The sequence below is a fragment of the Pinus tabuliformis genome, chromosome 2_1 (assembly GCF_031772625.1).
Source record: "Pinus tabuliformis cultivar Carrire ecotype Pingquan chromosome 2_1, CPIR1, whole genome shotgun sequence".
NCBI classification, from domain to species: Eukaryota; Viridiplantae; Streptophyta; class Pinopsida; order Pinales; family Pinaceae; genus Pinus; species Pinus tabuliformis.
In genome coordinates, this window is record NC_142299.1 from 561,072,690 (window position 1) to 561,085,069 (window position 12,380).

General features: G+C 43.9%; 1 protein-coding gene across 1 annotated transcript; it reads right to left on the reverse strand.

Annotated features, from left to right (window-relative positions):
* Positions 1-660: 660 nt before the first annotated feature.
* On the reverse strand, positions 661-1,254 carry LOC149201612 (uncharacterized). Its single transcript, XM_089401317.1, has one exon. The coding sequence runs from the start codon at positions 1,252-1,254 to the stop codon at positions 661-663; it is 594 nt and encodes a 197-aa protein (XP_089257443.1).
* Positions 1,255-12,380: the final 11,126 nt, after the last annotated feature.

The window sequence follows — 12,380 nt, forward strand, 5'->3', positions numbered from 1 at the left end:
AAGTTTCCCTTTTTATAGGTCACAAGTACTTTTAAGGAATAAATTTTCATTTAAGATTTTAATACAATTTGCAAACTTGTATACTTTGATAAGTTGACAAGCATTCTTATTTGTGTGATTTTGCAAGTTAAATGGAGAATGAAAACAAGTTACGTGGAGAATGAAAAATAATAGACAATATTACACTTGCCACATAATGGAAACTAATGACCCTTGACATCAATTCTAGCTTGTTTCTGGGCAGAACAAGAGATTAATCTGCTCAATTGACGATAGAATCATAACCATATACTTCATAAAAGTGAACTTATTAAAAATGGTTTGATGTTGCAACTGGTGTTCGCCTCTTACTGGTCTTGCTACCCTTAATAGCTGCAACACAAAACTCATCTTTAGCTTGTACAACCTTGATTTTTTTTTTTTTTTTTTATAGGAACGATTATAGGATTGCATTAGATACTTGGCATAAATACACAACATAGATTACAGATATTGGAGGTGATTTCTGAGCACCTCTCCAACAAGAGGATCAAGGCACATACACTTATGATTCATCTCTTCTTACATTTTACAGTGAACTCTATTTTTGTTATTTGCCCGAGCTTGTGAATGCATACAGATTGCTTCAATAAAATGCAGCAAAACATGGAAGATAGGGGATTAAGGAATTGGATCCCACGATGTTTCTTTGTCTCTGAGAATAGCCCCAGTAGGCATGTGGGCTGCCTTTTTTGCTTCAATATCCGACTCTTTTTTGTTTATTCTCAGCACATGGAAAAATTCCAATTTCGAGGACTTTGCCATTGCTTTGACTCTTGTGATCGTCCTTGCAAGACGCAAATATGTTGGAATAGAGTTTGTCACCATTGTTTTGATGATGACCTGCGAATCACCAAAGACATTAACCTCCCTAAATCCCCATTCTTTGAGCAGCTTGATCCCTTGGAAAAGAGCCAATGCTTCAGCTTGCATGCTAGAGGAGTGACCCAGTCCCCAAGCAAATCTGTGGATAGGAGTTTCTTCTATATTTATTATGAGCCCTCTCACACCAATGATTCCTGGATTTCCCTTAACTACCCCGTCAAAGAAGAGAGAGGGGATTGTTTGCTTAGAAATCCAAGACTGAAAGTCTTCTTCATTTTTTCTGATTTTCCAATCTTTGGGAGGAATGGGGATGATAATCAATTTTTTGAATTGGAGACTGAGTGCAGCACCCAACTCGATGTCTTGTTGGCATAGGCTTGAATCCTCCATTCTATCTCTCAGGCATTCATTTAGCTGACATTTGACTGTGATTGCAACGAGACTGAAATACTGCTCTTTGTTTCTGAATATCCTTCTATTCCTCTCTAACCAAATTTGCCAACTGATAATTTTGGAAAGAGCAGTCCAAGCTGCTATGGTTAATTTGTTTTTTGGGGTTGGACCTGGGTATCTGGACAGCCAACCAACAAAAAAATCTGGGATAATGCAGGGGAGAGTGAAGCTATATTTCCATGCTCCTAAGAGATCTTGCCAGATTTGGACGGCATATCTACACTGCAGCATGACGTGAAGGGCGGATTCTGGCTTATATTTACATAGCATGCATCTAGAAGGGCCAAAAAATCCCCTCTTCTACAACCTATCATCCGTTAAATTTTTTTTATGGCAGAGCAACCAACAGAAATGATCAATTTTCGGGATGGAGGGGAACTTCCATATCCCATTCCAGGGAGCAGGATCTAGCTGTACATATGGCCTTCCAAGCATTTAACATACCCCTGTGCCACTGAGTAGCCTTCGCGCTACAGACCCCATCTATGGACATCTTTTCTCCGAATGTGAATGGGAGCCAACCCGTGTAGAAGATTGTAGAGCTCTGCGCAGTCGCTTTGGAGAGCAGGAGGGATCGGGAGCTACTTCCAGCCTGCCCAGCGATGTCCGATCCAACATGGCATATCCCACAACGATTTAATGTGTGTGTCCATCATCCACATCCGTAGCGAGTGCAAGGAGCGAGTTTCAGCCAGCAGGGGCTTGCTCATAATTTGGTCTTCCCATAGATTAATGGATTGACCTTTCCCAGGGATCCAATAAGCCTGTGCATTCAGCAAAGGATTTGCTTTGATACTTAGAATGCTAAAGGAAGATCTGAATTAGGATTTGGGATTATCTAAGAAGCAAAGACACCTTCCTCTGAATTATATTTTCCATAATGCTAAATGCACCCAGCCTAGATTAGGAGCTATAATTCTCCAAATCAGCTTCGCTCCCATGGATAAATTTTGAGCGCAAAGGTTTTTAAAATTCGGTCCTCCCTCCTGTAGAGGCTTGGAAACAATTTCCCAGTTGACAAGTGGGATTTTCTTTTCATTTTTCTTGCCTCCCTTCCAGAAAAACTTCCTAATAAGGTCCTCCATCTTCTTGAGAATACCCACAGGTGCTAAGAGAACATAAAATTAGAATAATGGAAGACTACTAAGAACTGCTTTGATGAGCACTGCTTTGCCTGCAATATTGAGCCAGGAGGAGCCCCAGGCCTACATTTTAGTTTTGAATTTCTCTAGCTGAGGGTTCCAATCTTTGCTCAAGGCCCTCTTGAGGAAGATAGGAAGGCCAATATATTTTAAAGAGGTCCAATTTGAAGAGGCTGCAAAACCTAGGCATCTAGCAATGGAATTTAGGGAAGATGGAGAAATATTCTAGCAATAAGTATGACATTTCCCATTGTTTAATTTGCTGCCCGAGACTTCACATAATTCATGCAACACTTCTTTAAATCTAGTAGCTGAGAGCAGAGTTGCAGCCCCCAGCAACAAGGTGTCATTGACAAAGAGGGCATGATTGATGTTTTTACCCCTCTTGCTATGCTTAGCCCAGCTATCTCTTGGTCTTGTTGCTTCTTGTCTAGATAAAAGCTGAGGACAGAAGCCTGCAGCATAAAGAGGAGGGGTGAGAGGGGGCATCCCTGCCTCAACCCTCTAGAGGCTTTGAAGAAATCTGCAACCCTACCATTTACCAGGGGAGCAATCCAGGGCTCTGATATACAAGCCCAAATCTAGTTTATAAATCTTAATCCAAATCCCATCTTGTGCAGAACATCCAACAAAAAAATATGTCTAACTCGATCAAAAGCATTTGCTAGGTCGAGCTTGACCACCATACCTTTTTTTTTTCGATGCATGCTAGAGTGGATCGCCTCTTGAACCAAAATGAAACTATCCATGATCTGTTTGCCATGAATGAATCCTCCTTGGTTCTCTGAGATGATTTTGGGGAGGATGTTCCTCAATCTGTTTGCTATTACTTTGGTTATCACTTTGTATCCAATATTGCACAACGAGATCGTGCAAAATCTGTTGAAGGAGTTTTCTCCTTTTTCCTTGGGGATAAGGGCGAGGAATGCTGAATTTGTGTAGCCTCCAATTTTCTGGCAATCTTGGGATTTTAGGATCATTTTGACGAATTCCTTCTCCACAATCTGCCAACAAGACTGAAGGAATCTGGCTGTGAATCCGTCTGGTCCCTGGGATTTGTCGGGGTCCATATCAATGAGGGCATCCTTTACTTCATTTTTGTTGACTTTAGCTTCTAACAGATGGTTCATCCTAGCAGTGATCAGGTGGGGAACTACATCCAGTAGTTTAGAACTATGTCAAACCTCCATTCCCTCACTGTACAGATTCTTAAAATGGTCGGAAGCTGCCTTTTTTATGCTGGTAATATCCTTTAGGATGTAGTTCTCTTCTTTAATTTCAAAGATGGAGTTAGAGCATTTCCTGGCTTGGGCTTGCTTTTGAAAGAAGGAGGAGTTTCTATCCCTTGCTTTGAGACAAAGGCTCCTGGATTTAAGCCTCTAGTATTCTTCCTCGGCCAGGCAAGCCTTGTGAAATTTCTGCTGAAGCTGGGTCTCCTTGTCTAGGTCTTCTTTTGTGATTTCAGTTTCTTCCAGATGAAGATGATGCAGCTCTAAGGAACTTTGAATTTTTTTTCTTTCAGTTGCAGGGTTGGGTAAAGTCTTGGCCCAACTTTTCAGCATCACTTTTACTCTTCTGAGTTTTTCTTCCCAAATAAAAAGGGGGAACCCTTGACTAGCTCCTTCCAGCAATCCCTAACTTTTTGCGTGAAATCTGCCTCTTTGATCCATAGAGGACTGAATCTGAAAGGAATAGGGCCCAGATCCTTGAGAGCCAACAACTCAAGTCTAATGGGATTGTGACCCGAAACACTGCTGTGGAGGATGTGCATTCTAGCCTCTAGACCGAGAAGAAGAAAGGAACTTTGAACAAGAAATCTATCTAGTCTTGCAGCTATATGACCAAGACCGACTCTTTTATTTGACCAAGTGTACTTACCGGAAAAAGGCTTGATGTCTAGGAGGTCCCAATCCTGCATGAGATCCTCCGCCCATTCCCTTTCCGGATCCCTTACTATGCAGCCACCTATTTTTTCTGACGAAAGAAGGGTGAGATTGAGATCTCCAGTGATGATGATGTTTTCTAGGTTCTCTAGATCTGCCAGATTTTTTATGGAGTCCCAACAAATCTTCTTCTTCCCGGCATTGTTAGGGACATACACATTGAAAAGACATATGATCTCTTTGGTATCAAGATGTGCCATCTTTAAGAAGATCCAATGGGTGTTCAAAGTCTCAGAGATTATTGAGAACTTGTTGGCATTCCGAAGGGATCCAAGCCCTCCCGAGGCTCCACGAGCAGAGACAGCTTGCGCTCTGCTTTTATTCCAAAATTTTTTACTTGCTTGGAGGAAAGTTATATCCTCCATTTTGGTCTCCTGGATGAGGAGGATATCTGGGGCTTCCAATCTTGTTAAGCTTTTCATTGCTTCTTCCTTGGCTCTAGTGCCCATACCCCTATAGCTTCAGGAGACGATCTTCATCATTTCCTTTTGTTATGATGGGCTCCCTTGGAACCCTGAGTTTTATTCCTCATCATCTTCAGAGTTTTTTCCAATAGCTTCTCAAGGGTTGGCTAGCTACCCTGAAGCTTGTCTTTGTAGGTTTCCTGCTCTCTTTTCTCCCTGGTAGACTTACATCCTCTTGTGGATATTTTGGGAGAGGATTGAGAGTCTCCTATTTCTCCTTCTTCTTCTGACTCCTCAGATTCTTGGACTTCCTCCTCTTCTAAGAGCTTTCCTTTGGATCTCTCTATGGCACTTCCACCTTTGGTCGAGATGGAGGGGGAAGCTTTGGCGGGAGAAATTTCCTTTGGGATCTCAACCTCTTGGGAGGCCATGGTTTCAGATCTTAGGAGCTCGAATTTGTTCTCTTGGCCTTCCATGGTTGATTGCTGAACAAGGGCTATCTGAGGGCCTTTATCATTTGTAGTCTTCTTGTGAGAGGTCTTGGTGCGCTTGACCTAGTTCCAACCTTCTTCTTTCCCTTTCTCTTCTGCCCCATTGGACGGACAGCCTCTGGCAAAATGCCCGTAGACGTGGCATTTCTGGCATTTGAAGGGCAGCTGCTCGTAGTCGAGTTTTTGCACATGAGTCCAGGGACCTACGATGATTTTGATGGCTTCCGGGAGCCCCACCTATAGGTCTACCTCCACGTAGATTCTGGTGGAATCTTACTGGTATTTATTATTAGCCCGATCTATAAATTTTCCTAGGGTGTTGCCTATGTGCTTCAGCGAATCCCAATTCCAACAATGCACTGGGAGATTAGGGAGTCTCACCCACACCGGGACCGCTATGGGAACATCCACTACCGAATCGAAGTCTGGCATCCACTTATTCAGATACAATCCCTAAGGGCCCATGAAGTAAGGTCCATTTTGTAAAATCAAGTCCTTGTCCTCTTTTGCCGTGAACTTGAACAAAAAGTAGCCTCTCCCGAGAAAGTATGAGGTTACTCTGTTTTTTATCAAGGGTGCCCAGTTCTTGGTGACCCAAATCTCTGTGGATTTAGGGGATGGCCAAAGCCCTATGAATTGGCCAACGAGGCCATGATCTGCTAGAGACAGAGTGACTTGGATCTGCCCATCTGGTGGGAGAGAAATCTCGGGGATGTCCTCCAGTTTCTTCACAAACTTTGGAGCTTCGCCTTTCTTCTTCTTTGGCAAGGATGCGAGCAGAGAGTTGAAATCTTCAAGGGCAGAAGGCGGAGGAGGAGATATGGGAGGCCCCTAAGGAGAGCCCAACACCTCCATGGTGGAGGATGACCTCGAGTAAGGCCCATCCAAGTTGGTCTGTGGCAGGCGGCCGCGTCCTTCAACGCTACCCAAACTCCTCACAGGAGCGCTCGCGCTGTTGCAAAGCTAGGGACAACCAATAATTATTACTAACGATTATTAGTTTTGTACAACCTTGATTATTACTAGTTCCTAAAACTTCTAATACTTATCCGGACAGTACAAGAGATAAATATTATAGTTAAAATTAACCTTATTAATCATTTAGTGAATAAGAACCTACCTTCAACATAATCCTCTGCTCCAAATACTACAGATCCTGCTACCAGTGATTTGGATCCAACTTCAATAACCTAAATTAGAGAACGATTAGTAAAATCTGCAAATGCAAATAAACATAAGAAGAGAAAAGTAGCCTCTGAGAAAAATCCCTAATCAACAACAATATAAAAAATTTCATACCCACCTTGTAGACATTTGGAGTAACTGAAATGTTAGTTTATGATTATTAGGTTGAAGGATATCTAGTGGCCTATAACGCCACACAAATCATCACAATAGAGGCAACATTAGCATAATGAACTTGAGAAAGTTCGTCCATTTCCTTACTCTATCTGCACACATTCTCCTTAGGTCTGAGATTTTATTGAATTGACTATCTATAAAGCTTTGCCCACCAAAGTCGGGATTGACTGACCATAATTAAGACCAATAATCACAAGCTAAAACACAATGTCATATTCATCTCAACTCTTAGATATGCTTGCTGCAGCACATGTAGGTTTTGAGTTTTCAACACCACCTTTCTTATTCTCTTGTATAACCACGAAATAGTGCACACATGCAAATAATGTGCATTACTCAGGTAAATAAATAACAAAGTTCAATAGTGAGGCGACAAAATGTTGCAATAAGCTACAATTGAAAAGTTTATTGGAAGGCAAGTTCAATTGATGATCGCAGAAACAAAATTGGGCAAAAGAAAACCCTAGTGTCAAGTAATGTTTAACAATACAAGATTAAGTCAAATACAAATAAAATTCACCATACTACCTATAATAGATATTGTACTAAATTAGAACTATTTCGTCCAATTTATTAAAAAGTTATGCTATATGATACCAACAATTAATTTGCTACAAAATATAGCATATAATGTTTATATACTAGCGAAGTAGTTGCATAAAATACCATTCCATTGCTTATGTAAATGCATATGGAAGTGCAATTTTGAATAAATTGTTTATTAGCATATTTTGCAAACATAAAAAGATATATAAATGTTATTTTTTAACAAAAATTTGTGAATTTTCCATTAAAACTTACCATCAAGCACTTAAGTGGGTGTGAAACTTGGTAGTGCCTACTTGCCCCGACCTTGACCAACTAGGGCGTGACACTTGGCAGGCCCGATTTGGCCAACTAGGGTGTGACACTTGGAAGGCCCTGGTTGGCCCGATCTCGAACAACTAGGGTGTGACACTTGACAGGCCTTGGTTGGTCAATTTTGAGCAAATAGGGTGTGATACTTGGCAGGCCCTAGTTGGATCGATATCGACCAACTAGGGTCCGACACATGGCAGTCCATGGTTGGCCCAATTTTGCGAAAACAGGGCATGCCACTTAGTAGGCCCTGGTTGGCCCAATCTCAACCAACTGGGGCTTGACACTTGGCCGGCCCTAGTTGGCCTATTCTTAGCCAATCGAGGCATGACACATGGCAAGCCCTGGTTGAATCCATCTCGTCCAACTAGGGCTTGACACTTAACAATCCCTAGTTGGCCTGATCTCAGCCAACTGGGCCCTGACACTTGGCAGACCCCAATAGGCTCAATATCATCTAACCAGAGCCTGACACTTGGGAGGCCCTGGTTGGCTTGATATTAGCCAAGCAAGGCCTGGGACTTGGAAGGGATTGGTTGGCCTGATCTTGGCCAACTAGAGCGTGAAACTTGGTAGTGCCTAGTTGGCATGATATCGGCTAACTAAGGCTTGACACTTGGAAGGGTCGGATTGGCTTGATCTCGACCAACCAAGACATCAACCTTGGCGGGCCCTAGTTTCCCTAATATTGGTCAACTAGGGTGTCACACTTGGCCAGCTCGGGTTGGCTTGATATGGGCTAACTAGGGCGTGACATTTGGTAGGACCTGGTAGGCATGATTTGGGCCAACCATGGCCTAACACTTAGTAATACCTAGTTGGCTCGATCTCGACCAACCAAGGCCTCACAATTAGCGGGCCCTGGTTGGCTTGATCTCGGCCAACCGGGGCGTCACACTTGGCAGGCCCTGGCTGGCTTAATCTCGACCAACCCGGGCGTCACACTTTGCGGGACCTGGCTGGCCTAATATTGACCAACCAGGGCATCACACTTGGAGGGCGCTGGTTAGACTAATCTCGACCAACCAGGGCATCACACTTGCCAAGCCTTGGTTGACCTCATCTCAACCAACTAGGGTGTCACACTTGGTAGGCCCTCGTTGGATTGATTTTGGCCAACCAAGGCATGACACTTGGCAAGCACTAGTAGGTCAGATCTGGGCCAACTAGGGAATGACACTTGGTATTCCCTGGTTAGCTCGAGATGGGCCAACCAAGGTGTGACACTTAGCACTCCCTAGTTTGCCCGATCTCAGCCAACCAAGGTGTGACACTTGGCATTCCCTTGTTGGCCAAAGAGGGCATGAAATTTGGCACTCCCTAGTTAGCTTAATCTCGACCAATTAGGGAATGCACTTGGCACTCTCTTGTTGGCCCAGTATTGGACAACTAGGGCGTGACACTTACTCCCTGGTTGGCCTAATATTGGCCAACCACGACGTGACACTTGGTAGGCCCTAGTTGAATGAATATTTGTAAACTAGGGCATGACACTTGGCAGGCCCTTGTAGGTCTGATCCTGTCCAACTAAGGCTTACCATTTGACAGGACTTGGTTGGCCCAATCTTGGTCAACCAGAGCATGACACTTGGCAGTCACTAGTTGGCTTGAACTCAACCAACCCAGGAATTGCACTTGGCAGTCCCTCGTTGGCTCGATCTCGGCCAACCAAGGTGTGACACTTGGAAATCCTTGGTTGGGCAGATCTTGGGAAACCAGGGCATTACATTTGGAAAGCCTTGGTAAACCACATTTGGGCGAACTAAATCATGACACTTGGAATTTTGTGGTTGATCCCATATGGGCCAACCACGATGTGACACTTGGTAGGCCCTAGTTGGCATGATCTCGACTAACCGAGGGCATGACGCTTAGTAGGCCCTGGTTGGCCGGATCTGGGCCAACCAAGGCATCATACTTGTCAGGCCCTGGTTGGTCCCATCTCGGCCAACCGAGGTGTGACACTTGGCAGGCTTGGTTGGACAGATCTTGACCAGCTAGGGCGTGACACTTGGCAACCCGTGGTGGCATGCCCTGGTTGGCTAGTTCTCAACCAACCAGGGCGTTACACTTGGCAGGCATTGGTTGGCCTCATCTGGGCCAACTAGGTCATGACACTTAGCAGTCCTTGGTTGGCCATTTCTCGGCCAACCAGGATGTGACACTTGGGAGTCCCTAGTTAGCCCGATCTTAGCCAACCAGGGTGGGACACTTGGCAAGACTTGGTTGGGCCTATCTTTACTAACCAAGGTGTGACAGTTAGCAGGCCCAGATGGACAAATCTCGACCAACTAGGGCCTGACACTTGGCAACCCTTGGTGGCATGCCTTGGTTGGCTAGTTCTCAACCAACCGGGCATTACACTTGGCAGGCTTTGGTTGGCCCCATCTGGGCCAACTAGGGAAAGACACTTAGCAAGCCCTGGTTGGCCAGTTCTTGGCCAACTAGGGTGTGACACTTGGGAGTCCCTAGTTGCCTCGATCTCAACCAACCAAGGTGTGACACTTGGCAAGACCTGGTTGGCCAAGATCTAGCCTACTAGGGCCTGTTAAGTGTCATGCCCTAGTTGGTTGGATATTAGCCAACTAGGGACTCATACTTTGCAAGCCTTTGTAGGTCGGATCTTGGCCAAGCAGGACATGACACTTGGCAAGCCCTGGTTGGCAAGATGTTGGCCAACTAAGGCCTGACACTTGGAAGACCCTGGTTGGCCAGATCTTGGCCATCCATTCCCTGACACTTGGCAGACCGTAGTTGACCAAATCTTGGCGAACCAGGGCATGACACGTGGCAGGCCTTGGTTGGCCCCATCTAGGCCAACCAAGGCAAGACACTTGGCAAGCCCTGGCTGGCCCCATTTAGGATAACCAGGGCATGACACTTGGCAAGCCCTAGTTGGCCCCATCTCGACGTACTAGAGTGTGAAACTTGGCAAGCCCTGGTTGGCCCAATCTGATCCTACCAAGACATGACACTTGGTAACCCCTAGTTCTTTGGATCAACACCAACTAGGGTATGACACTTGGTAGCACTAGCTGGCCATATCTCAACCAACCAGGGTGTGATAGTTGGCAGGCCCGTTTAGCCAAATATGAGACGAGGAAAGAAAGAAAGAAGGAACAAATAAGTAAAATGTCTAGACGTCCACAATGCAATTACCATCTTCTATGCCCATGCTGCCTTCGTCTAACCACCATCCACTGCCTCCTGTGAGTGAGGAAAACACTTAGCATCTTGTTCAAACTCCATTTGGCTAATTATTCTTTTTTGGTGAATATCTTGGAGGGATTTTCAAGACTTTGAAGGTTTTCCATTTTGGAGATATAGAGTTAAGGATGACTTTTGCAGGAATTTGTATACATTTAGCGTTATGTAATTGGCCATTGGTTTTCTGTTCTGATGGAACCAATCACTCCTAAACTTAGCAGTTGTCACTGTTTCTTTCTCTAATAAAAGCACCTTTATTTGTAAGCTTGACAGATCCTTTCTATTCATTTTCAAAAAGTAGATAAAGTTTACATAAACATCCAACAATGTTAAATGGCCTCAACCCGGCCACAGGAAACTAAGTTTGTTGGCCATCTAACTGCATTGTAAGCCATCCAAAATTTAAAGGTTCTCAAACTGTCTAGTAGTGCAATGTAGGTCTAAATATCCTTGTTTGTCCTAATATCTATATAACTAAAACATAAGCATAAAGACTATAGACCCTTCATGTGAGCTACACAAAATTTTCAAAAAAAAAGACCATGTTAATCAAACTATTACTCATTAGAGGAATCAATAGCCACCAAATCTTTAGCGCTAGACCTGTTGACAATGCTGTACCTGCCAACATTTAGGGGATCACCCCTGTATGAAGTCCCAACTATACCTCACACCATTTGGTATGGGAGTCCCATCCAGTATGATGGCCCAGTTGCCAATATCTTAAGGATTTGCTTGAACTCTTGCTTGTCAGCACATGAGAGTAGTTCTCTTTGTCTTTGAGAAGTGAGGTTCGCGTGCTTGGTGAGTGTAAGTGTACTTGTGTCAATGGTTCTTTCACTGTAAGGGGAAGAAGGTGAAGGTGATTTCTAGGTTGAAAGGGATCAGTCCCAATTCGGCTAGTAACACACAACACAAAGGACATACACAACTTCTGGTGAAGCAGTCCACTTAGATGCGGCAGTGACAACATATAAGGTAAGATAACACATACAACACTCATGGAACAGTCCGAACGAGTGCAATGGTTGTTACAACAAGGTTCATGTGAAAGGTCTGTCTAATGTCCGACAGAGCAGTTGACACGGAAGGGACAACAATAACAACATATACAACACATTTCCATTAATAGATTATGCATTACAAAAATGAATCAGTTCATATGTAGAACACAGGTTAAATAAACATGCATTACAAGTGTTAAAGATCAGTCTTACAACAAATACAATACATGTGTGAAAACGTGTTGGCCTGTTAACAGGCTTCTGAATTAAGAAAAAGTTCCAAGACACATCGTTACACCATACATCACTAATCTCATCAGCGGGGCGTTGGAGCCACTACTTACTCCTTAAAGAAAATATTACAGACTCTCTTGGCTATGTGGGAGGAGTTGAGGTGAAAAGTACTTTCATGTACAAATGAGGGGGGTATTTATAGCCAAGGGTGAAACTGACCCTTGTGGCTGTTCGACTACCCTCATGACCGTTCAACTACCTTCATGACCGTTCGACTTCCATGAATTTTCAACTTACATGACTCTATGTTCAACAAATGGGTCTCTTGGACTTCCACGTTACATCAAATTGATTGACAACAAGCCCATAGAGGGGATGTGGGCAACATGACTCATGACTTGACATGACAATGCTGGTA

What these genes read in the sequence shown, in the direction of transcription:
- LOC149201612 (XM_089401317.1), bottom strand. Translation starts at nt 1,254, where the DNA reads ATGGAGGATTCAAGCCTATGCCAACAAGACATCGAGTTGGGTGCTGCA.